The sequence below is a fragment of the Balearica regulorum genome, chromosome 6 (genome assembly GCF_011004875.1).
Source record: "Balearica regulorum gibbericeps isolate bBalReg1 chromosome 6, bBalReg1.pri, whole genome shotgun sequence".
Lineage (NCBI taxonomy): Eukaryota > Metazoa > Chordata > Aves > Gruiformes > Gruidae > Balearica > Balearica regulorum.
Genome location: NC_046189.1, coordinates 20,200,431 through 20,226,167, shown reverse-complemented (window position 1 = coordinate 20,226,167; position 25,737 = coordinate 20,200,431). Strand labels below are relative to the sequence as shown.

The window sequence follows — 25,737 nt, the reverse complement described above, 5'->3', positions numbered from 1 at the left end:
AGATGTTCCTTTTGCATTTTTTCTAGTTCAGTAGCTAGTCCAGGCTACCTGCTTGGAACACAGGCTATGTATGCAAGCTGCTACTTCCAGAAAACGTGCCTAACCACCACAATAGCCAGTACCTGGAGAGCAGACAGATCCTAACAAGCCGAGTTTCTTGGAAACAGTATACAAACTGTGACTATTCTAAAGAAATAATTGCAACCTTGAAGCTCCTCCAAGGCCGTGGTATTTTCAAAACTGGAATACAACCTGCTAGGATTCAATTTTTCACCAGAGGGAGCATGTTCAATTCCAACTGCTCAATTATTAAGTGAAATTAAGTGACAAACTTAAGCATCACACTACCTCTTCCCATAGATTGACAGATTACTGCAACTCCTGAAGGTAATTCCTTTTAAAGTCTCAGGCTACTAGATTATTTTTTAAAAATAATTAAAATATGTTTCATATTGCAAATCAGATGTTTCATAACTAAGCTGTGTATGAAAGAGATGCAGCCTGCTTTTTGTGAGACAAAATAGGTTTTAAGCTTTCCCTTCAAGACAACTCCTGATGAAGAAATGCATATAGATGCCTTCAAGGATCATAAAAGCCAAATATGTTTACTACACAAAACTGAAGACAACTCCCTACCACCCAATCAGCTAATAAACCATTATACGTTTCAGGAAGCATATCTCAAAGTTTACATGGTGAATAGTCAGGATAGTCAGGGTTCCCCCCCGCCTTTTTTTTTTTTTTTTTTTTTTTGGCATATCTGATTAGTAGTTTCTGATCAACATGAGAACTTTATCTAATTAGTTAACCACTCTTTCTAAACATGTAGCATCCAATAAATTATAACTACCAGTTAAACTGGTTATTTTTCCTGTCAACTTAAATACAAAACCAGAAGAATTAATTTTTAATATTGACATTTGTTTCCACCTCTCTCTCCAGAGGCAGTATTTTAATAAGAGAGGTAATTTCTAAAACACAGCACAATAGGTTAAAATACAGACTGATACATGAATGGATTGGAAGGTAATAGAAAGGATTATTTCAATGAAATAACGGGTAGACATTTAAATATGGTTAGAAAGCAACAGACTACCAGAAAGTAGCATTTAGTGTCATTTTGCCTACAAAGAGTGAGCTTTCAATACTAATCCTCATCTTTGATGTACTGCATTAATTAGCTCTTCCAGTGACTCTGCCAATTTTAAGAAAATGTTTGCAATACTTCAGCCATCACAAAAAAATTGTAGAAAAGAAAGCAAAATCACTTTCTATATCAGGTACTTGTTTTAGTAAGGTAGAGGGGGAAAAAACCCAACCAACCAAAACAAACAGAAGCTGGAGCAGAGATGTTTTTGATTAAGACTTTATAGAAACACATAGAATGCTGAGAGTATAAAACAAATCCTGTTTTCAGGGTATTGAAAGAAAGGTTTAGTCCAGGCCATATAGAAAAGACAGCAAGTATAATCTGCCTTTATGTATTGCGTTAGCTGACTAAAGGAAATATCAAGCATTTAGAATATTTCATCTGATCCCTTTTTCAATTATTCATAAGAAAAATAGCCAACTATTTCTATCAAATAATGATTAGCAGTGACTAGGCTGATTACAATACCTTTAGCCTTTTCCCACTGAGAAATATCTGAAGAAGTCAAAATGAATAATGCAGTAATCCCCATAAAATTCAGAATCCATATCTTGTTTAAACACATAAATAACATCTGAATATTTCTGGGAACTGGGAAATCAGTCAAACTTACCATCTGATATGTTAACACATTTCTGCAAAACCCTAGCCTCAGAAGTGGCAAGACCTTTACCGATTATCCACAGTCAGTGACTTAGCTCCTCTCTAGCTTATGTCAAGGGAACCATGTAGACTCTCAGACCTATAAATCTAAACTGATTTAGACCTATCCTACACTTTTTTGCTAACTTCAAACTTTCCTGAAGAGTTAACAAGTAGTTTTAAAACAGGTAATTAGTTTTGTAGTCAACTAACTTTCCCTCAGAGTAGTTTATTGTTCAACATTCATTTATATCTAAAATCTCTAACACTTTAACCCTGAAGGATTAAAATAATAATAAACCTTTAAGTCTTACCCTTGGCCTCTTTCCCTTTCCCTTTTGCTTCTCTTTGTTTAACATTCTTGGGATACCCTTGAGGAGAATTTGGAGCCATCTCTTCAGGAGGAGGTGAATGAGTAGTGGTTGTGCTATTTTCGTTGTTTGGTTTGTGTACTGGAGAAGAGTGCGTGGAAGCAGAAGGACTTGACTCTAGAGGACTTTCTGTGCTTTCTGTTTGTTCAGGCTTTTCAATCTTTTGATCTATGTCATCCAGGCGTGGGAGAGTTAATTTTTCACTTGTTTCTAAGGTCTTGGTTAGATACACAGTGGAAAGTTCTCTATTGAGAACAGTATCTTCTGAATCCTCATCCTTCAACAAATTAAAAAGTTATTTTATGATAAACATGACATATAATCATTTACTATCTGATCTTTTACCAGGATGTAAGGATATGTTATTCTACACACAAACTGCCTCAGTTCAGAAAATTTTAACTTAATCACTTGTAGATACCATCTAAATCACATTAAGCTGATTTCACAGGCTTTCCTTTATCCACCCCATACAGATCTTCCCGTACATCCCAACTCATCTTTCTCTAGCCAAGTAAGAAACGTTCTGCTACATCTTGGCCATTCCAATTTAATGTAACCACTTTTCAGTCTAACAGAAGTAGTTCGACCTTCTCCCTCTATGACAGGCTGTCTCATATATCAACTATATACACCTCATTTCTTCAACTGTATTCCAGAAATGTGCTACAACATTTTACTGCTATACATTTTGTGGACTTAAATTATTATTTATGGAATAATGAAGCATTTCAGAAGTGTTTAGTTGTTTCAGATCATGTATAATACAGATAAGCATATTTCACATCATACCACTGTCACTATATCAAAATCTTTCAATAAGTAAAAGTAGAATAGGACAAGCTTGCATACTTCTTTGCTAACTTCAATTAACTGTGCCACAAAGAACATGTCAGAGATCACATATGTGATATGAACAGGAACAACACACAGTTTTTCACTTGATACAGCATAAACCTATGATGCTTTGGCACAGTCTGGATGAAGCACGGACAACACATATAATTGCAAATACATATAAAATCCAACATACATTCAGGCTCCTGAATGCATTATTATCTATCAATATTGGTACCTGTAGATTTGCAGTCTGTTGTCCAGCCCCAAGAGATTCTTTCAGCTTTGATCGAGAAGGTGGCTGGCGTTTTACTTTCAAAGCAAGCTGAGCTCTTGCTTTGTGGGCACTGGTGTCTAATCTGGGAGTATCTCCAACAAAAGCATCAAAATCTGCAACAAATATGTACTTATTTAAAAAAAAAACACAAACCAAACAACAAACTGGTAGGCAAGTTCTCCAATCCACTGTCCAGAAAAATATTCAGAAGTTTAACAGGTAGAATAATTCTGATTCATCATTACTATATAAAAATACTGTTTTATATAATACTACAATATTTTAACATATTGTGATAGCATTTTCTAATTAATTTGAAATACATTTCTACCCAATTTCTTCAATTAAAAAGAAGAAATTCATCACAATATAAGTGTATTATGGCTTGAAAACTGAAATTTATTCTCAAATAGATGAGAATTTATGCCCAAAATGTACTTTCCTACCCTTGTTCTTTAAGATAGGAACTCTTTACAAAGTACATAAGCATCTAGATAGGAACTCTTTACAAAGTACATATGCATCTACCAAATCTTTTAAAAATATGCTTCTCATTTGAACCACTATCTGATATTTTATAAAATTCTGGGCATAAAATTACAAGACAAATAAAAAAAATTATAGCAAGTTTTGGTGTAAATCATAGCTTAAAATCAATGGGATTTTAGCTGACGTATCTCAGTGTTTTAGTCCTGCTAATATCCGTTTCACTAATAGAGAATCTGATGAACAATGAAGATGGATCTCTCTCCATCTATCTCCTCTTTCCCACAGCATTTAAGAAATACTTTACTTCAATACTGAAAATGTAGGGGGACCTAAACAAAAAGATCCAAACTGGCTCAGGTCAAACATTTATTTATCCAGTTAGTAGGAAACAGCAAATACTTAACTTCTTTTAACAACAACAAAGCCCCCACTACATACATAACTCCTCCTAATTTTTGTTAAACGTGAATCAAAGATCCTACAACCTACTTACCAGAAATTAACATATCTGAGGAATTTAGTCTTTCTTCTATTGATTCTGTTTCTTTTTCCTTCATTATCTTTGACTGTTCAGTGTATTCGCCTAGACTTTGATAGTCATCTTCCAATAAACTGCCACCTCCAAACATATGTGGCATTCTCTCATATACTTTTAATTTACTTTCAAGCTCTGAAATCTGCAAGAATGAAAATTCAGAAGTGAGATACAACTCTCCAAGAATGCAGAAGTTTATTTCAAAATATAATATTTCTTTACTTTTTCCTGATATATTTTCAGCTGTTCTGCATATTTCTGGTCTCTCTCTTCAAGTAGCCTTGAGTGATCCTCCTCTTTTTTCATAAATTCTATTTCTCTGGTGAAAGAAATAGATATATATGAAACAGTAATATATAGAAATGTAGAAAAATACATAAAATAGAAATATGCACAGTTGCATTTACTAAAAAAGCATTGTTAGTAAATGTTGAAAAAAATCAGTCTGTAAGGTATAACTGATTCATTAATCTTGTAATATCACAAAATTACCTATGTATTTGTATGCTTCTAGTGTCTTCAGATGAAAATACATATGACAGTACAATTTACGCTGCGCTGAAAAAGGATGTGTTGCAACACTTTTTCTACAAAGTTAGTCATCTCTCTACCTTTAAAAGTGGCAAGTTGCACATAAAGTATGAAATACATGCACGACTCCAATCTTACTCTCTTCCAGAGATACATGCACACGCTATAATTTCATTCCAAAAGCTATGGAGAATTCTTTGTAGGAAAATAAATTGCATTTCAAGTTTATACTTGGTTCATCCTACAGAAATTGCAATGGCTAGGTTTTCAAAAAGAAACAATTACACAAAGGAACAAAAATAAAAGCTGCTTTTTCCTGCAAGTCAGATGGAATAACACAAAAAACCACAGAAAATATATATAGATAATCTACACAAAATGCAAAACCTTCAGGGACAGTCAAAGGAATAATGGAAATTTGCTAAACAGCAAGGAAATGGAGACTAGCATGTTAGCTGTCATCTTAACATGCTTTTGAACTTCCATGCAGATAAACTTGGGAGAAGAGAGGAAAGGAGACCTCTAAAAAGCTCACCAAACAGCACTAAAATGCACTGTGAAAACATTTCTGGATGTGGACTACAGAGCAAAAAAAATCATGCAAACTGCCTTTAAAAAATAAGCAGCAAATGGAGAAATTGGGGACAAGAAAATTATATGCTTACGCTATCAAAAGCAACAGTTGTGTTCTGTATTAGCAAGACACTTCTAGAAGTATTTTGCATTTAGCCTTTGTTTAGCCAAGAGGAAAGTAGAGCAAATAGACATAACTGCATGACAATAGTGTTCAAGCCTTACACAGGTGTATCTAATAAGCAGTATTACCTTTACTAAAGCACCCAAACCTGTTAACAGATTGCAGATACTGTTTTCATGCTGTCATTTGGATGGGCAAGATACATATCCCAAACTCTAAATTTTTCTCAGAATTCCGTTTATTACCCCTAACAAGATATAAGTCCTTACTCAGACTGAATCATACGTATCTGGCTCTTATTATATATCCTTTGATGCCTACCCTATCTGGGACATTTAAGCTGGTCAAAGCTAGAGGGTTTTTCATAAACAGCAAAAGGTACTGCCAAATGTCTCATGCCAAATTTCAAGTAGTCCTTCCAAAAGTATAGACACTTTACAGTTTCTCAACTAAGTTGTTTTAAAACAACTTGTTAGTGAAATATTAAATAATTTTTCCTAAGCTTAGAATCAAAAGCAGCAGCAAAATTTTTGGAGAACCTTTCCAGAAGCTGGTGACTTAAGGTATGGAAGGATTCAGCATGTATAGCCCACTGCTTCCCTAAACTCTGACAAATGAAAAGAAAGTGTGTTAAGCAAATCCTACCCCTAGATATTGCTGTCAGTTTTCCCCATAATGTACAAAACATACAAGAAATAGAGACCTGGTATTTTGGAGTACTTACTTTTGTTGGTAATCTTTAAGCAATTTCTTGGCCTTGTTGTATTTCTTTTCAAGGGCATCACATTGTTCTTGAGTTTCTTTAAGATGCTCATTTACGGTTTTGCATAAACTCTGTGCCTCTAACCAGTAGGTCTCTAACTTCTTAATTTTTTCTTTGCTTTCGTCTAAGTTTTGCTGAAGTTGGGCTCGACTTAGTTTCCATTCATTTTTTTCTGCTTCAACAATTTTTAACTGAAAAGATTAATACTTAAGGAATTAATCTAAACTAAAAGATTAAATAAAAATCAGTTGTTTATACATGTTTAAGTAGACAATAGCTAATAACAATTAAATACTTATCAGTAATATTAAAACAAGACACTGAACTCTTAAAGAAATTGTATCAACTCTTCCAACCCTTGCTAAACCAAGTAAGTTTAGAACTCAAACCCAGAGTCTTTTACTACTTCCTCATTAGTATTGCTTCTTTTTAAAGAGATAAAATGAGTAAGACCTTTATTGTTAGGACCTCACCATCTCTTAATGCCTCTGGAGAAGCCTATTTTGATTACCTTCAAAGACAACTAGAGATACTGAATCTTGACCTGTATAAGACAAGCTCCCTGTCCTACCGCTTCGTTACCAACAGCTTGTGGAATAAAGCAAATGAGAGCAGCTGATCTTCCCTGGTACTGGATCACCTGCTGATGTAAGGGAGATGTTGAAAGGACCAAGAATTTATTGAATTAAAAATTGGGCAGTAAGTTGTACTAACGCCAACATTTTTAACAGCTTCTTAGCAATCCAGTTGCGCCAAATTTCCAGAATACTGCAAGGAGGAGGAGCACTGTCAGAAATCAAAATCAGAACTAGCTTAAGAACACATGGAAGTTTTGGCTGCCTCGCCTCTCTACACTTGGAGCTCTGAACAATTGCAGAATGCAAGAAAAAAAACAATAGATACTGTTATTCAAAATTATTGTGATCTGAAGCACTATCCCCTCCCCACTTGCTACCCGCCCCCAGCAAGGTGCTGCAACTTGTCCTGGAGTACACATTTCGTGGCAACACAGAAAGGCAATGGAATAAAAAGCTGCTCACCTACAAAAGGCCATGCACAGATCTCCATCAGTGGAAAAAGCAGCAAAAAGAACAAGAAACCCTTTCTCAGAGAAAGCAGAAGTGTTAAACCAATCCTCACCAAAAAAAAAGCTGGAAAAAATTCTCTCCCCAGAGCAGGTCAGAAATTTGAGGAGGAAAAGAGGGGAAACAAGGTAACAGAAATAACTTTCCAGTAATGGAAAATCAGCCAGAAACCATTATCTGTAAGTGCCAAAGCTATACTCAAATAAGACACGTTCTATCCGCTGAAAAGGTTCTCATATTTGTTTGGGAGCTTGTTTCATACAGTACTCCACTATATTCAGTTCTACCCTAACCCGTAATACTGAAGCATGCCTTTTATAATGGCACAGGGGGGGATTTTGGGGTTGTGGGGTTTTTTGTTGGTTTTGTGGGTTTTTTTGGTTGGTTGGGGTTTTTTTTTGTTGTTGTTAATTTGAGCACAGGTCTTCAGCTTAGAAATGCCTGTCTAGCATAACACAGAGTACACAGAGCCTGAGGCCTAAAACAGATTGCCGCCTTCTGCATTCAGCCTATTCTTGGTAAAATTCATAGGTAAAAATAAATAAAAACAACCCCCCCCCATCAAACTCACCACCAAATATAAGAATCTTTGAAAACTTACTTTCTCCTTCAGTTGATTCACTTCAGCTACTGTCACTGCGTGTTTTAATTGTAGCTGAAACAAACAAACAAACAATTGTACGAGCACACATAAAATGACACTTGAAATGCTAGTTTTAAGTATTTGTCCATGATTCCTTCCTTCTTCAAACCGTTTTTATAGCAGCATAAAGTCAACTTAAGTATTTACCAATTACAAAAGAAGTGATCATGAGCTTTTATTAAAAAAAAAGTTAAACTCAAATTAAAACCAAAAAAGTTCCATAGTATTTTATTTGCTACAAAAATCAATGCATGACCACCTATAGTTAAAAATCCCACATTGCTGTCTATACATTAAAAAAAGTGAGGAGGTTAAAATAATGTTTCAATGTGCCAGGAGAATGAAAAAGCAGCAAGGCACTTATAACAACTGGTACATGGAATCAAGTAAAAATTTAACAGTACAAATATTTTTTACATACCAGCACTTACAAATAAACGTGCTGGCTTTGTTTTAAAATTAAGCCTTGTACTTTACACCACAAATCTTCATAGGATTATTAGAAATGGATAAAGGCTATACCTAAACCAAATGTAAAGATTGTTAACACGCCCTAAGAAAACAGCACACATACAGATGGAAAGTGAGATACAAGAAATAACTAATACTTGTCAAAAAACATGCTTTTGTGCTTGTAACCTGGTGATTTTTGGTTTCTTTGGTGTTTTTTTTTGTTGTTTGGGTTTTGGTTTTTTTTGGCAAGGCATAGTACACCAACTACACATTAAAAGAAATGAATCCATGACTATCCTTTATTTAGATTATGTTAATAACAGCATAGTAATGATTCTAGCTGAGAATTTAATTGTATCCCGAGTAAATATAGTGCTTATGAAAAGATGTGTAGCCTGCTGCTGTGCTTTCTAACCTAGAAAAACTGTAACTGTTCTCTAGTGATCAATAGCCTGAAATTTCAGCTTCCTCGATGACATCAATGTTATCAAGAGAGCAAACTTAAGGAGGCCTGCAAAATACTGATCCTTTACAAAAATAAGCTGATGTATGCACAAATAGCATCTGATGAAACAGTTTCTTCGCAGTCTATTTTTCTTCTCCGGAGTGAAAATGACAGGGACTTAAATCTACCAAAGACAACCAGATCCCTAAATGCCAAAGACTGCACCACTTAAATCCCTGACTAAATTCCACAGACCTGAATAAAGCAAATGCGCTCCTTTATAAAAACCTTGGGAAAAGAGAACCCAATTTTCCAATTACGTTAAGTTGGGATTCACAGTCTGGAGCATCTATTGGGTTTACAAATTCATTACTTCCAAAAAATACACCATAAAAAAACCTCCACAACAGAAGGGATCACCTGAAAAAATCCTCCAAGCCAAAAACATACCTATCTACAGAATCAAATGCTATTATGTACGCAGAGATTTCCCAGAAGACCTCAGGGACTCGACCAAGAGATTAGATGTGTATTTCTTGTCTTCCTGAAGAACATCTAACCAAACACTTGAGAGCATTCAGAATGGGCATACCTGTCCCTCCATGCTCCACCCCCTGCAGCTAAAGCCATTCTACTATGCAGCAAATAAATGCAAAGTCCAATGGGCTGAAGAAGAATTAGAAGAAGTATCATACCTATTTAATGCAACATTTAGACACCACAACAAGGAAGGAGGTGGTGTTGGGTTCTAATGCCTGCTTCTAACAGTTTTATTTTTTCATTTAATTTAAATCAAAGGACTATTTAATATAAATATGTATGGGGAAGATGGGAATCAGAAAATTACAGAAGACCTAAATTTCAAGGGACATTTACTGGCAACGTTGGGAAAACAAACCCAAAACCACAACGAGGGGAACATGAAGATTATATCCAAATCTTACAAGGTTCAGATGCTCCCTAGTGCATCACAAAGAATATTTCAGAAACTGCTACCACACCTCTTTAAATTTAAGAAGAGACTGCGCTGAATCCATATCCAGTGGTAAACCAATATCTTCGTTTTCAGGAAGATCAAAAACTTCTACAGATTTTCCATGTAAATGTGATTCATAGGTATCATCATCATCATCATAGTCATCATCCTGACAAAATGGGAAAATCATGACATTCTGTAACAGGCAGATTTTGCATTATGGTAGCAGAATAACAAAAGCACACAATCAAGGAATCCAAACAGTTGCAAAACTTTTCTCAACTAGTTACTATTCCTTTTTAGTTTCTTATACCTATGATAAGTTTTAAAGATGACTTGCAAACACTTTCTTCAAAGTTCCAAAAAAGAGTGCTAAGCAAGCTGTGCACAAAACAAACCACAGCTGACACTGAAAAATATCTTTTGGATTGTTGATAAATTGGAAGTATAGCAAGTAGTGATAATCATGTGCCTTGATAATAGTAATGTACGAAGTTTATATTTTCTGGTTTTAACAAGTTGCCTGTTTTATCCTTTTTGTTTTCCTTCAGTTTGATTCAAAAACATTTATTCCATTTGCAGAAGTTATTTCATGTAGCAGTAATCATGCATTTTAAAAAATATGTATGTATGATGTTTTACCTGCTCTGTATCATCAGGAACATAGTGCTGCTCATACAGACATCTCTCTTGCTCTAAGGTCTCACTAATGAGGCGGGCTACTTCACTCTGAGTCCCTGGCTTCTCTCTCCCAATCAGAAACCTACAGAAGAAAAACAAATTACCTTACAGCAAAAAGCTTAAGATACGCTTAATAAATTAGGTTGCCATACTCCTGCCTTCAACAATGTCTTTGTAAAACTTTAAGTTTACGGTTTTGTATTCTCCATTACTGAAAAATGACAAAAAGAAAGTATTATTTCATAGAAAACATACGTACCTCACTGTGCCTTTAGTGTTTTTTAATACAGTGGCTGCAAAGAACTGAGTAACTCCCACTAGACTGATTCCATCAACCTCAACAATCTGATCATTTACTTGAATTCTGCAAAATAAATACATGCTTAGTTCAATGCTACCAGTTCAACAAAAATATTTTTGGCATGACAGATTTCTGACATGACAAGTATCACTTAAAACTCACTAGTATTTATAATGAGAAATTCTGAGTCCCAAGAAATTCATTGCTTAAAAACAATCTCTTGATCTTCAGTTACTGTGCAGATCACCAATTAAAGTTTTACACTGTGTTTGCCTTGATATTTTTTACACTATTTACACACTGATTGATGTCCTGGGGTGTCAACATGATTTTGTGGCACTTTTACACACGGGCACATTCTAAGCTTTTCTTGTATATGCTGTAAGCAGATCTACACTTATTTTGCAAAAATGTCCTAAATTAAATAAAATCCCTGCTTTTAAAAAAAAAATAACATAAAAGCAGGAATGTAATATTTATTCAGCTTCATTCAACTTTTTGTACTTCTATTCACAGTACTTAGCATATCCAATGAAAATGATTTGGCTCAGTTAGAAATTTGTAAAATGCATAATCAATTCAATGAAAAACTCACCGTCCATCTCTCTGAGCAGCTCCTCCATCTGTTATTGTTTTTACAAAAATACCTAATTTTTCCAGTCCCTGATCAGCACCAACTCCCATTCCAATAATACTGATGCCCAGACCACTGTCACCTAAGGGATTCAAATATCTAACATTAGCCGCATGACACAAGATGTAACACCTAGTAGTAGAGAGCTGTTTCAAAGTGTTCCAAGTACTTCTACACAAAAGATATAAAAATTCACATTAAAAAAGAAAAAAAAAAGATGATGACAACATATTTTCTATCTAGATACTACTTAAAGTCTTTTTGTTCTGTACTTATGACTGCCTGTTAGATTCAAAGCTTCATGCTATCTGGAGGAGATAGCAAGATTTATGGATTGTATGTGTTTTGGTGCAGACCTGTCACTCAGTAATGTAGCCTTCCTAACTTCAATTAAGTATGACAATTTGCTCTTAGTAGAGGCTTGTCCAGTTAACGTTCACTAAATACAACAGAACTAGTGACAAATGAAAGCCTGAACACACATTCAAAAATTCAAGACCTAAATGCAGGGAAAATACAGTTTTAAATTGTTTTATCTTTTGTGCGCATAGTATCTCTTAAAAGTGTTCAAGGTTTGATTTGCACCTTTTTCAATTTCCACAGGAAACACTTCCATTTTTTCCACCCTTTTCTCAAGTTCATACTCAGCTGAGGCTGCTACAGGGTCAACTTCTTCATTGCGTCTATCATAGTCTTCATTTGAGTAAGTACTGAAAACCTAAGAAAAGTAACAGAAAACTTTTATTAGTGCTTTCCCATACCCTTCCAAACATGATATAATTGAAAGAAAATCAGTGAGGAAATTAAAGTCGTATTTTTAGAGATCCCATTTTCCAAACAACAATCAATTTAATAAATGCTGCTGCTATAAGACAGTTTCCAACTTGTACAGAAGTAACGTTTTAGAAGTTTCCTGAATCACTGTTTATGTTGTAAATGCACCAAGTAGTTAAAAGAAATCAGTCATCTCCTCTTTGATATAGTGTTACTTTTTTTTTTTTTTTTTTAAGGACTACATTCCCCCAAATCCTTCTTCCTCTCTTCTTCCCTCCCCCTCACATCATCTGCCACTTGCAGTGCTTCAAACAGATGTAGTTTTCTGATTTTGCAAAGGAATCACGAAGTTTCCCAGGACAAGGAAATGCCTTGCTACACACATCACTATTTTTAGTAATCACTCCAGCTGAATTTCAGAATCGTTAAAAATAAACGATAAACAAACAACATGAATCAAGAAACAATCTAGAAAGGAAGAATGAGCTATATGTAACAGGGTTAATTTTACTTATCAGCATGTTCATTAATTTCATTTAAACTCATAAGCTAGGAAAAAAAAGAAAACATAATACCCCTCCCCACACTTATCTGAAAAACAAGGTTTATCTGCTTAACTTTTTGCAGGCACTGAGTGTTTTACTCAACATCACTGTGAGACAAAAACCAGTTATGGATTGCAGCTGCAGCAGCCATCTCCCTAATCAAGAACGTGCAGTGCTGACACAAAGTTCATTTACACTGGCCTGCTAAGTTTTTGCAACTTTTGCATTTTCCTACTACAATTACCTAGACAGGTAGCTGCAATCATGGAAATAAGACAGAATTAGCTGTAATTAGTGGTAATTAACATTTTCCCAGTGAATTTATATCCGCTAGTATATGGTGTTTGCTCTGCATGGCAGTAGCCTCAGACATAGGAAAATGGTTAATGAAACAGATTACCAAAAGGCAACTAATGTAACTCAGTATTTCTATGGGGAGTTTACTGCTTCACCTCCAGACTACAGCTGGAAGACAGTTTCACAAACTCTTCACCAAATCCTGCAAAACAACTACTCCAGAAACATGGCAAGATTAGATCCACTTGGCTGAAAAGGAAGGAAGAAACCCACTCTCAGAAGTCTTGTGTTTCCCCCAATAAAAGAACCTTCCTGAAAAGTTGTTCTTCCTAAGTCTCGCATAAAAATAAACAAACTAATAAAACTCCTTTGGACTATTATACAGACACCAGTGGGCAACAACTGGACACCAAAAGACAACAAGAATTGCACTTGTGGTATCTGTCTTCCATAAACTTTACAGAAGAATTTGCAAAACAGACAGAGAGAACTACACAACTGGTCTCAAGCGTCCTTACTCTATCACTATCAGAAAAAAAGATGGCCAAGTTCTTTAACATAATTTCCCTCCCCACTCCCCCAAATGAGTAAATATGAATTTGCAAATATATATCAGTAAATATGATACGAAGCAGAAGCATTTAATGAAGTACTATTCTCCCTTTGGAACAAGACCAGTCTAGTTTGGTTCCTTTCCATTCCAACAGAAAAATCAATCTCTAAAAATATAGTCAAGTTATAATAAGAAGAATTTTAAACAATAAAAAGGAAGCTAATGAGTGGACAAATTATAAGTTGTTAAAGAGAATATTTGATTTCTTGAGAACAAATCAAATACTAGAGCATGAAAAAAATGGCTTATTTACAAGTGTACATATGTTCTAGTATTAATAACATGACTAAAAGGTTAAAGATCACTAACCAGCAAATGGCTGAATGAGCAAAATGTGGAGAATGATAATAGTTAATTTTGGAGACACCGACAACTATATTTTCTTGATTCTTTACAACTGAGTAGTATAACATACAAAGCAGAAGATGATGCCAGTAGTCATTATCTACTAAAGAATTACATTAGCAAAGGGATGACCAGGTCCTTACACAACATACCTATGCAAATGAAGGCTACTAATATTTATGTGCATTAGCTTTTTAAGAAAAACCCATCTGAAATCAATTCTGACTAATCCATTAAGTGAAAGAATTCATACTTTTTCTCTTAAAGTGACAGATGGCAAGTATGTGAGAACGTTTAGGTAATATTCTAAAAACCATAACCTCACAATTAAGGCAAGATAAAAAACTGTTTCAAAATAGTAAAACCTCTCCCAACTTCAGAAGAATAATTTTGAGGAAAAATTTGAATTTACAAAGAATAAAGGAAGAGCAAAACTGATATATAACCAGAAGTCAACCACTGCAATAATGAAAAGAAAAACAAGAGCACACTAAGAAAACTATGGTCAAAAAGTCAAGGGCAAAAGACAGAAATTTTTATTGTGTACATGTGCAATCATAACATGGTATTCATCTTTTATGAGACGGAAGCAGTGAAATTGTTGATACTAATATAGAAAACACAGAACTGCTCAGCAAGTTGTTCTCGCCAAGTAGCAAAAGTAATATTAAACACAGTTAAAATGTGGATAATAAATAAGTTAAAAGTTACACAGTTTAGAAGAATGATGATAAAGCTAAACAGTTCATCCCTGCGTTGTGTCTGGTGGGGTTTAGTCACTGAATCAAATGCATTAAGGACAAAAGAAATTCTAATCTTACTATTTAGAAACCACTGCTAGCCAGAGATCGTAAAATTATTAGTGTGCAGTGATATTTTTAAAAGATTTGCTTTAGCAAACACAAGTGATTGTCTCAACATAGCAGAAACTAGATGAATTTTACTGTAGAAACCACGTGAGTTTTACAAGCCTTTTACCATAGTTTGTTATATATCCAGAAAGTTAACCTAATATTAATAACTTCTGGATCCTCTCAAGCTAAGGAAGGATGAAAACCCCTGCTATCTGAAAAAATAATTTCTTTTTACACTCAAGACCTCTTTTCTTCAGAATGAATAAAAATAATTTGAATCCCAAAAGAATCTGACAGACGGCTGAATTTTTAAGGACTATTTTAATTAAATTAAGATACATGACCAGAAATTTTCAAATATATACTTAGTCCTTGGAAAGTAAATATATTTATTTGGAGACAAAACAAACTGCATTCTCCACACCAGGAAAATGAATCACTTTTTGAATGCAAAACTCAGTTTGCCTCCTTCTACGAAGATGCCAATATCAACATCATCAACATCAGCACTCAAAAAACCCACCACAGCCTACTGTCCAAAGTATCCTACCGTTCAGTTCCTGTTACCAGACAGAACTAAAAATCTCCATTATATCATCTTAGTGCTATCACAGAAAAATAACAATGACCTTGCCCTTAAGTCAAACTCTCAGCAGCACATAAAAAGCTCTACTTAAGAACTGTTAGTTTTAGCAGAATGTTTGTTAGAGGGTAAACTCTTCTGAAGAGAGACACAAGTTTACCATGTGTTTGCATGAAACTACTATAGAGTTATAAAGCACAGCCCAGAGACTGCCACTCCCATATGCATTTCTAGTAGATAGATTTCTTTGTGCACGATCAAAACCAGACCATTACAAAAGTAATTAAACAGTAAGATTAAGAAATCAATAACCGCCCAGAAGGGCTCCCAACTAACTGGAACTGAAGCAATATCAACATCACTTTAGAATTCTCACATAACACCGCAGTATTTGCTGGAAAGCCCCACAACACCTGCACAGGCAGTTAAAGTAACACCTGGCAGCTGCTGACACCCCTGCCTGGACACCACCCCAGCAATGACTACACCACTTCGTTCCTGTTTCCTCTGAAGCACAATTCTGACTTCGAACATGCGAGTTTACTGACACTCAGTAAAACTATACATAAAACTCGCAAGTTTCAGTGCAGGAAAAGGTATCTAACAGTGAACAGTTTCAGCTTTTCCAACTGATTACCTTTGCAATGCCTGGCAAAATGTGAAGTGCCCGGGCAAACATGAATAATCATTTGAAACAGTAGCACTGAAGTAGGACTGAAGTATAATGTACACTTTACAATTTACTCTTACAATCTCCCTCTTCAGTTAAAGTAGACATCTCTTTACCGCTACCCACGCTGCCCTCTGTTTCCAAAAGCTACATGGTTAGTATTTTATTACCACTATTTGTTATATTTTAAGTGAAAAGTGACTATATCTAAGTCAATTCATGCTATCAAATCTTTTAATCAGCAAACAGACATACCTTGCTCACTTTTTTTTTTTTTTAAACACACTTCAACTCTTCTTCAAAAAGTATTCAGAATGGTTGGTAACTGTTAAACAGGTTAATATTATAAGCCATTACACTCAATGTAGCACTTTCTGTTACCAGACAGGTGGACAGGCTACACACACTTAACACACTTGATCCTATAGCTCTGCATGACTTGATCAAAACCCCCAAGTCAGTTTATGTAGAGGCCTAAGTGCAACCTTGCTGCAGATCTACAGTACAGACAATTTCATATAGATAATTTCATCACAAATAAACCAGGTTTTTTACCAGTCCCACTATTATCTGCTTAATTTTTAGTAAAACCAGTAAAATTTATTCTCTGGTTCTGTATTTCACTGCAGTAGCAAAGGCATTGGAGCTAGCTAGAGAACAAGACAGACAACATGGTATCTGTTTCAGTCAGGTTATGCTACCTACTCCAGAAGGAGAAACACTCTTTCACTTTCAGGTATTTCATTTTTTAATCCCACTGAAAGAAATATTGAAGACAGAGAAAAGCATCCACTCAGTTCTGACGCACTTATATTATTTCGTTTCAAAGCAGAAGTTGAGAGATGATCCACGTTCTCCCTCCATGGAAGTGGAGCTCAGCTGTGACCTGGTTGTACTCCACCACCATCTCAGTGGAGGTGGCATTGCTCTCTGACTGACAAATAGACTGAAAGACTCCAAATAAATAGGGTATGACCAGAAGAGACAAAACCTACTCAAAATGCCACAAAAATGCCAAAAAAAAAACTTGGCTCCAGAAAGACTTCCTATATAATGAAACTGATTCAAACATGAACATCCATAAGCTTCACAGGTGTCTTGGTACTACCAATTTAAACCTGGCAATCCAGAAGAATTAGATATGGGTATTTATTTAGTATTCACCAAAACAAAAATCTTGACCTGACCAAATCTAAATAGCAAGCAAATTGGTAAGAGGAACTTCAAAAGAATAACAATGAACACAAAAAATAGTTGATCCGGCTGTTTTCTAAAGGCCATAAGAAGAAACAACAAAATAACCCTGCCATACCAGATCAACTCAATTAACTAATCAGCAGTAATACTGTCACCAGCAATAATCAATACCACAGTTCTGAAAAGGAGGATCACCTCACTATTCCAAGACACATCAGAAGGTGATGCAGGAAAATGAGCAATAAATCTGAAGAATTTGCATGTTGCCTTTTGGAATAATACTTTACTACTCAATAAAAAAACCTATGCTTACACTGCATCTTCATGATCTCAAGATTAAAAAATATGTACTCAGATAATAGAGGTGCACTTCTTTTTACTGATGTCCTTCTGAGTGTTTACCTTCTCTTTTATGTTAGAATGACATGAAAAGATAAATTTTATTTTTTTCTAACTCTCAAAAGGTAAACTACAAACAAGTTTTGGCTACTGCCTGTTCATTCTTTATCAGTCTAGGTTAAGTATTCTCAGGTGTTAATAACAGCAATCATCATCAAAAAGATGCTGAATCTTTCAGCAGCTTAACTGTTGAGCTAATGAACTTGTCTCCTATAAATCTGCTTATCTTTGCCTGCCTTCCCCACCACCTCAGTGTTTGTTCTATGAACTATGTTCAAAGACAGGGTTACTTTTTGTGAAAAGTCACTGAAAAGTATGATGGCGAGTTTAAGTTTGAGATAAAAATATGAAGAAAAGTTGTTATGATGTTAAGTTACAAACATTATTATGTTGATACAAGTGATAAACAGAACTTCAAAACAGTTAAAATCTATGAGTTATAACAAACAAATTGTCATTACAAAAGATCCCAAAGGAAGCATGATGGAAATACACTTACATTATTCGTGTCAAGAAAAAAGAGCAGATGACTTCCCAAATACGAGGCAATTCTGTTTAAATCTACTGTCAAATCAAATTTCTATTTTCCTAGATCAATGCCTACATCCACGCCATATACTTGTTTCTTAATGCCACAGAAGTATTTTACTGAAGTGCTTGACCAATGGCTGACAAACAATTGACCATTTATGCAGTCATCAATTCTCTAATTACTGAAGAAACTCCAGGGTTTGGATATCTTCCACCAGTTAGTGTATTTTGTATGCCTTTCTGAGTATGACATTGCAAGTACAGAAGTTACAGTTAAAAAAAACAACAGAGGATGTACCAAGCTGAAGCACTACTTGCAACATTTTGTTAAAACAGTGTTCAGGAGACTACACATTGGCCTAGAAAAATTGTGCATCTTGTAAAAGTGGTAAGAATGCACAGATATGCTGTTATACAGGAAATCTAATTCAAGTGTATCTTCATTTACTGTTTCATTAACTTCCACAGTAAGCAGTTCTGTACTAAAAAGATTGAAGAGTTTGCCAGCCTGAACAAGATTACTGTTTGTCTCAGCTATACATAAAACAGCTCTATTCCGATGTGCAAGACAAATGGCAGTATTATGAAGGATTTCCATATTCTCTCAGAAGCAGCTGATAAATGGCTGCTTAGGACAACACACAAGCTATGAAACTGCTTTCAGTTTCCTTATTTAAGAAATAGGTTCAAACTTCTGCTCAAATGTGACAAATATAAAAATAAAGCCTTATGAAGGTTTGGGTTTTGTTTTTTTTAAACTGCATTCTTGATTTAACAATCTTAAAAGAAAATATTACTCAAAAAGCTAGGAACAGACACTCCCATGCAACATAAACTGGATAACACTGCTAATTAAACAGACCTACGGAAGCAAAAAGTTATGCTATTTTTTCAGTTTACCTGAGCTACAGAATTTCTAAGGATCATAAATCATTACAGGAGTTAGTCACGGCGCTATTAAAGGTTTCAAGGATGAAGTCTGACACAGTCAGAGGTAAAAACATCTCAAGAAGTCAATTTGGAAACAGGCATTTGTTTTCCCAATGGAAAGTTTCAAAATTACAAATGTCAAACAGCACTCAGTCATTACATCTATGTTAATTAAAGCCTTTCAAGGTAATGACATAATTGAAAGCGAGTTTAATCTCTACATTACAAAAGCAAAGTGAAATATAAAGGTATGACAGCACAGTTACCTGATGTTATTTGCACTCTCTGTAATGCTGATTGTTTATACAGTTTATTCAGAAAACTTCAAGATATTCAGAAAACTTCAAGACAAAGTCAGTTCCCTTGCAAATACTTTGGACAGCTGAGTGGGCTTTACATTCCTTACTGGCTTCATATGTGGCAACAAGAGACTAAAAATAGCTCATGTACCATAATGCAAACCCAGTCTGTGAAGTTCTGTTAATAACTGTACAGTACCACCTTCTTCACTACTGTAGCAATGAGTACAGCAACTGAGATACAATGTTCCTTAAGGTCTGCAGAGATCAAACAGCAGCAGGATTTAGAGAGTTAGGTCATCCACAGCAAGTAAGAAACCTTCCCAGACTTTATTTATCACCAGCTTCTACAGAATTGAAACATTTATTTTAAAAAGTCTCATCTATGCTTATTTTCACAGGGACAGGACAACTCAAAACAATGGAGATTTGCATAATTATGTACCATCTTTCCTGAAATTATCAGATCAAATTATGTTCTCACGCCCTGCTGCAGATGCCAACAATTATGGATCTCTAGCATGGGTCAGATGCAGCACTAACAGCATTAGCTACCTTATATATCCCCTGGGAGCTCCACAGTCTCCTCCTTTTACTCAAAAGCCTTGCCAATTTTACAACTGGCTAGAAACTTTGAAACAGGGATATTAATCAAGTTCTCTTTGCTGCTGCAGCATAAATACTGTTTTAGGGTGCCTGTGTGTAAGTTATATCCGTTACCTACACACATATCCAACTTCTCCCTTGGGTATATCAAGTACAACGGTCAGAGCTCCATCACTGCGGAACCTTGATGATCTGAGAACGTGCTTTTTCTTGCCCAAACACCTCCTGAATGTTTTGAATTCTCCAACTCTATCAGACACCTGTTAAACAGCAACTGCAAAAGACAGAGATGGTTTCTTCATAATCACTACAGACGTGAAGAAAGAAAACAGTAAGAACACCAAGGCCAGCCTGACCGCTCTCAGAAGAGTCTAAGAGGAGGTGAAACACAAACCTTCTCCTCTAGTAGCTATGGATGTCTGGAATAGCACTCACATTTCAGTTAAACTTATTAGTCTAAATAAAGCTGAAAAAAGAAGCTACTAGGATACATTTCTCACTATGGCACCACTCTAAGCTGTGGTGGGGACCAGGAATAATCTTTTGCTATCACTCAAGAATTCTTTTCTCTTCCAATTTAAGATGCACCAAAATCTATGCATAAAGTCAAACAAAAGAGATTTCCTTCTGTGAGGTAAAAGCAGGATTTTCTAAAAAGTTAATGAGATATTAAAGATACATTACTAAAAGATTTTGGGGAAGTGCAAAAAAAGTTGGAATTCTTTATTTTACAGAGCACAAAAGATGAAAACCATATACCAGGACTTGTTCCCACTAAGTATCATAGAAAACATGAAATAAAAAGGCAGACAATGGGAAAGAAATCATTGCTTCAGCATGAGGGACGGAGGGGGGAAAAAAGCTATTGAAATGACATACAGAAAGAGATCCCTGTACTCTTTGTAGGAAAGATATGGTCAAGTTTCACTGAAAAGAAAGGCAAGTATCACAAGCTTCAATTTTAGGGCCTTAAAAAGAAAGTTCACTGACCATATAGCTATTAAGTACAGATTATTCTGCCAATCTAAGTGGGGTATTATGGTAATAACTATGTTATTTTTAATGGAAAACTGCTAACAGTTGCTACTAACCATTCATTTCTTGGTTGTGTAATTGATAATCTGGTCCAGGTTGGTTCCTATGGCTTGTAGAGAAGCAGCTGTAATTGAACAGTGCTAGTTACCAAAAACTGAGTTTTGTCTACACGAGAGCTTCCATCACAGCTGGCACAGAGATTTCTACTAATGCTTTGAACAAAGTCTGGCATAGCCATAACAGAGAAGGCAAGAAAGGTCTGTTACAGCCACTGCTTCAGTAGGATTTCAGCAATGATCAGTAAAACCCTGCCTACGGCAGGAAACCAGCAGACACTCAACGAACACACATTTACAGTAGACTCTGCATGGCACTTTCCTCAGATACTCAGTGCACAAATGTGAGCGGAAATGGACTGATGCCCCTCCGGCTGTCTCACAGCTCTCACCAGACTCATTATGCAGTTTCCAATAGTGGCACTCTCCCCTTTAATGCTCCAGGTCACCACTAAAGCAACATCAACTACAAGAAAGCCATATAAAGTCAGCCTGTCTGTGGAGAGACTATAAAAAACCCAGATCCAACAAAACTTGTGTTTTGCCACACCCAGAACATTTTCTAGGGTACAGCACTGGCGTGTGTTTAGCAAACTGGGAAATTACAGCTCTCAGCTGCAGGAAGTACAGGAGTCAACAGAATTTTTACAGCCCTCTTATCAATAAAAATGAGTCTTGACCCCGTACGAACAAACTGAAAAAATTGTTTATTAAAGATGTTATTTTTCATTCATATAATAGTAGAAAAAGAGAAGTATGCTTGAGAAAGCCTGGACACTTTCCCACTCCATCCTGATCCATATCTCCCAATTCTCCTCCCAAACTAGAAGAGGGACTAGAATAACTGAAGTCTGCAACAAGACTATGGGTAAACACAGTTTAAGTTGTGGAATGACTTATTTTGTGGGTATTTTTGCTGAGGGAAGATCAGACACATAAATCTTTTTAATTTGTTAGTGTTGGAACTTCCACTACTCCTCATTATCCAGTTTGCCCTGTAACTTCTACTTCCGCAACTTCATAACTCCAAAACGCTAGTGTTAACATTCCTACACCTTGTTTGCCAAGCCAGTATAAAAAACCCCACCAACATGTATATGGTTATTGTAAGAGCGAATTCTTAAACCTTAAGTAACAGAAACCAGTCATTTGATATTTTCCTCACAGTTAATTCTGAAAACAAGTCTGAAGTTTAATCTGAAGGTTTGCTATGGGGTGGGGTTTTTTTTGTTTTGTTTTTTAAACTTTTGTACAATAACTGAAACTGAAAAAATCCTTCCTAATGCAGTGTCTCAATTTTAAACAAAGGCAAGTAATGTGTTTGTATCTATTCTTAGAAGTTTAGTGTTCCTGAAAATGTCCAGTAAGTAAAATCTCAGGTGTTTCACTATGTTGACTATATCTTATGAAGCTGCTGTGATTCAGAAATCACTTGTGACTAATTTACAAATTTTCTGAAGAAGAGAGGTTATAACTTCTCTCTTGTTTAGATTTGAATAAAAGCCATAAACTTATGCTTTTTCTAAAGGGTTTTTAGAGTTTTGGGAAAAAAAACACCACAAAAATGTATTTCCTGCATATTTTTGACTGCAAAACAATAAAAAAAATTAAGAAAAATTCAAATGTACTTACCTTGATAGGAGCTGTTGAGAACTTGACTTTTCGGTCTGGCTCAGGATCTTCCTCCTCAGAAAGTCCAGGAAACTCCTCATATTCACTGTCATACATATACTCCTCCTCCTCCTCCCCCTCCAAAATTTCTTTGCCTTCAGGCCCTTGGTTTTCTGACTCCGTATCCCTGTCATCATCAAAAGCTGCATTCTCTATTCCAAAAGCACTGAAGTTCTTCTCACTCTGCTTTTCCACCACTTGCTCTTCTTCAGTATCCCCTTCCTGTTCTAGAACATCCTGAATTCGTGTAACTGGACCATCTTTCACAGACATCCCATCTCTTTCTTCCTCCCTATTGGTCTCGCTGGCTTCTGTAAATTCTTCTTCCAAGGAGTAGTCACTCCTTTTCCCTTCCTGTACTTGATATCTGAGCGGCTGATCCTCTTGAACATCATGATCTTTCTCCAAACCCTCTTTTTCATGCCCTGAGGTTTCATCTGGTGCAGCCAGCTCTGTGCAAGTCCCCTCCATGGGGGAAACCAGGGTGAGAACACTATCCGATCTCTGCTGATCCTCCTGACCAGGTGTACTGCCCATATCCCCCAGGTTTCTCTCAAGCACCAGTTGCTCTCTTTTGTCTTTTCCAAGTGCCTCGCTCAGCTCATCTCTGAGGATCACAGGCACTTTGCTGGACACAGCCTTTTCCGGACATCCTTCAGCAGCAGCAGATGAATCCAAACTGTGGTGGCCTCTCAAAGGGTCCTGATTCGGGGGACTATCACTTTTGGAAATTTCTTTGCATTCTTCAGTATCACTGTCACCCAGAAAGTTTTCCAGCCTCCTAGAAATGGGCCCTGCATTCAGGAAGGAGGATTTGGAACCACTGTTGGGATGTTGCTGCTTCAATTCCTCATTACCTTGATTTTCAACTTTCTCCAGCGCAACTGGAAGACTTGCTTCTGTATTAAAACTGAAGTGGTCCACCACATTGCTGCAATCAGAAGCTGAACTGCGTCTCCTCTTATCTTCACTTCTCTCACATTTGCTGGGGGAGTATCTGTCCACTGAGCTCCGTTGTTTTATATTTCTCTCAAAAAGCTTCCTGGTCTCCGAAAATTTTTCTGCCAGGGCAACTTTGTCCAAGTCTGCCTCATCGTTGCTACGGATGACTTTGTCAGCAGCAGAAGGCACGCTCAATGAATCCACAGGACTGCCACAGGGGCTAGTACTTGCATTAAGAAGATTATTTTTTTGGACAATGAGGAAAGATGGGCTACCTGGAGAAGGTCCATACTCTGCTGCCATAGCCCGGCTGATTAATTTGGCCTCAGCAGGTGGACTGCTTTCACAAGAGGGTGCGGAAGAAGAGCCTCCCATTTGCAGAAACATATTTTTGATCTTGTGTACTCTATTGCCGTAAGTGGCAGCTCTGCCTCGACTGTGTGGGTCGTTTCCCCCTCCATTGGAAGAGGTGCTCAGTTTCTGATGCAAGCTTGTTTTGCCGGAAGTGTTTTCAGGATTGTTTACACCATCAAAAGAGCATTTGATAGCATGGAAATCAGATTTATAGGCATTTCGGTGCGGAGATGCACTTCTTAAAGTCCTTTCCCCTTTGCCTTCGGTTTTCATCATTGTCAGAGAGAAAGCTCCCTCGACTCCTGAAGAAGAATGGGAAGGACGACTCCCAGGCACAAAGCTTCCACCCTCCAACACCAGGCAGAGCAGATCCCACAAAAGATCCGAGAAGCAGCCCCTTCACTCAGCCAGCCTCCCCGCTCGCATGGAAATGGGGCGCAGGGGAGTATACGTGGAGAGAAAGAAATCACAGCGTGTAAATGGCCACATCGGGTATTATCCCCAGTGCGGATCGCGGTATCCGGAAAGCCATCTGCAGAGAGACAGAGAGTTTTCATTAACTCGGGGCCTCGCCGGCGTGTGACACGAATCCGAAACTCGGGATGGGAAATGCCGCCCGAGACCTTCCCGCAGGATAAAGCCCATTGTGTCCGCCGGGACGCGCCGGACCCAGCTGCTCCCAGCTGCCCGCGCGGGCACCGACCTGGCGGCTCCGGCGGGGGATGCAGCGGCTGCGGCCCCTACGTCGTTCCCGGCTGCCCGCCCCTCCCGCCAACGGCCGTCCGGGGCTGGGCCGGGCCGCGGGGGAGGGGGCAGCGCTTGGCCCTTCCTGCCGCCCGGGGTAGCCTGGGCCCTGGCCGGACCCCGCCGCACACACCGCGGCTCGGCGGGGCCCAGGCACTCCCGGGCTGCCCGGAAGGGGGAGAAGCCGCAAGTTTCGGCCCCAAGTTGGGGCTTCCCCGTGGCGGCGCCTCTGCGCCGCGGGGCCTGCGAGGCGCGCAGCACAGCCGCCCCGGCACCTCGCCCCAAACTTTTGGAGCCAGCCTACCTGGGGGCGGGGGTCCCACCGGCTCCTTCCCCTCAGCGCTCCCGGCCGCCCAGCGGCCGCACACACCACGCCATCATTATCCGCCGCCGACCGCCCTCCCTCCTTCCTGCCCTCTCTCCCACCCCTCTCGACCCGCCGCTGCCTCCTCCGCCGCCCCGCGCTCCTCACTCCACCTTCCTCCGCCCCCGCGGCGGCGCTCCAAACCGCCGCCCGCCCCACTCGCTGGGTCTGACACTGCTCGGCGCCCTCCTCCGCGCTGTGTCTTGGGCCCGCCCGCGCGCGCTCCCTCGCTCGCACACAAAGAGAAGGAGCGGCGGGCGCGCCCTTGTTCCTCAGCGTGAGGGAAGAGAGGGGCTGGGGGCGGGGGGCGGCGGGCGCGCCCGGCCTGAGGGAAGCGCCTCCCGCGCCGGGATATACCACGCCATAGCGGGATACGGGTTTCGGGTGATACCATGTCGGGGAGGCGAGCAGACACGGG

The 25,737-nt window shown here is 37.8% G+C and overlaps 1 protein-coding gene across 4 annotated transcripts in view; it reads right to left on the bottom strand.

Annotated features, from left to right (window-relative positions):
- The window catches only part of LOC104634397 (neurabin-1), a 39,961-nt gene extending 15,474 nt beyond the window's left edge, over positions 1-24,487 (bottom strand). For all 4 annotated transcript variants that reach the window (XM_075756648.1, XM_075756649.1, XM_010300899.2 and 1 more), the window contains exons 1-12: positions 22,877-24,487; positions 12,096-12,228; positions 11,472-11,592; positions 10,835-10,939; positions 10,537-10,657; positions 9,920-10,063; positions 7,979-8,032; positions 6,254-6,483; positions 4,524-4,620; positions 4,260-4,443; positions 3,239-3,390; positions 2,107-2,440 (exon numbers count right to left, since the gene is read on the bottom strand). In XM_075756648.1, the coding sequence (XP_075612763.1) occupies positions 2,107-2,440; positions 3,239-3,390; positions 4,260-4,443; positions 4,524-4,620; positions 6,254-6,483; positions 7,979-8,032; positions 9,920-10,063; positions 10,537-10,657; positions 10,835-10,939; positions 11,472-11,592; positions 12,096-12,228; positions 22,877-24,487 (3,286 nt within the window). The remainder of the gene's footprint in view (positions 1-2,106; positions 2,441-3,238; positions 3,391-4,259; positions 4,444-4,523; positions 4,621-6,253; positions 6,484-7,978; positions 8,033-9,919; positions 10,064-10,536; positions 10,658-10,834; positions 10,940-11,471; positions 11,593-12,095; positions 12,229-22,876) is intronic.
- Positions 24,488-25,737: the final 1,250 nt, after the last annotated feature.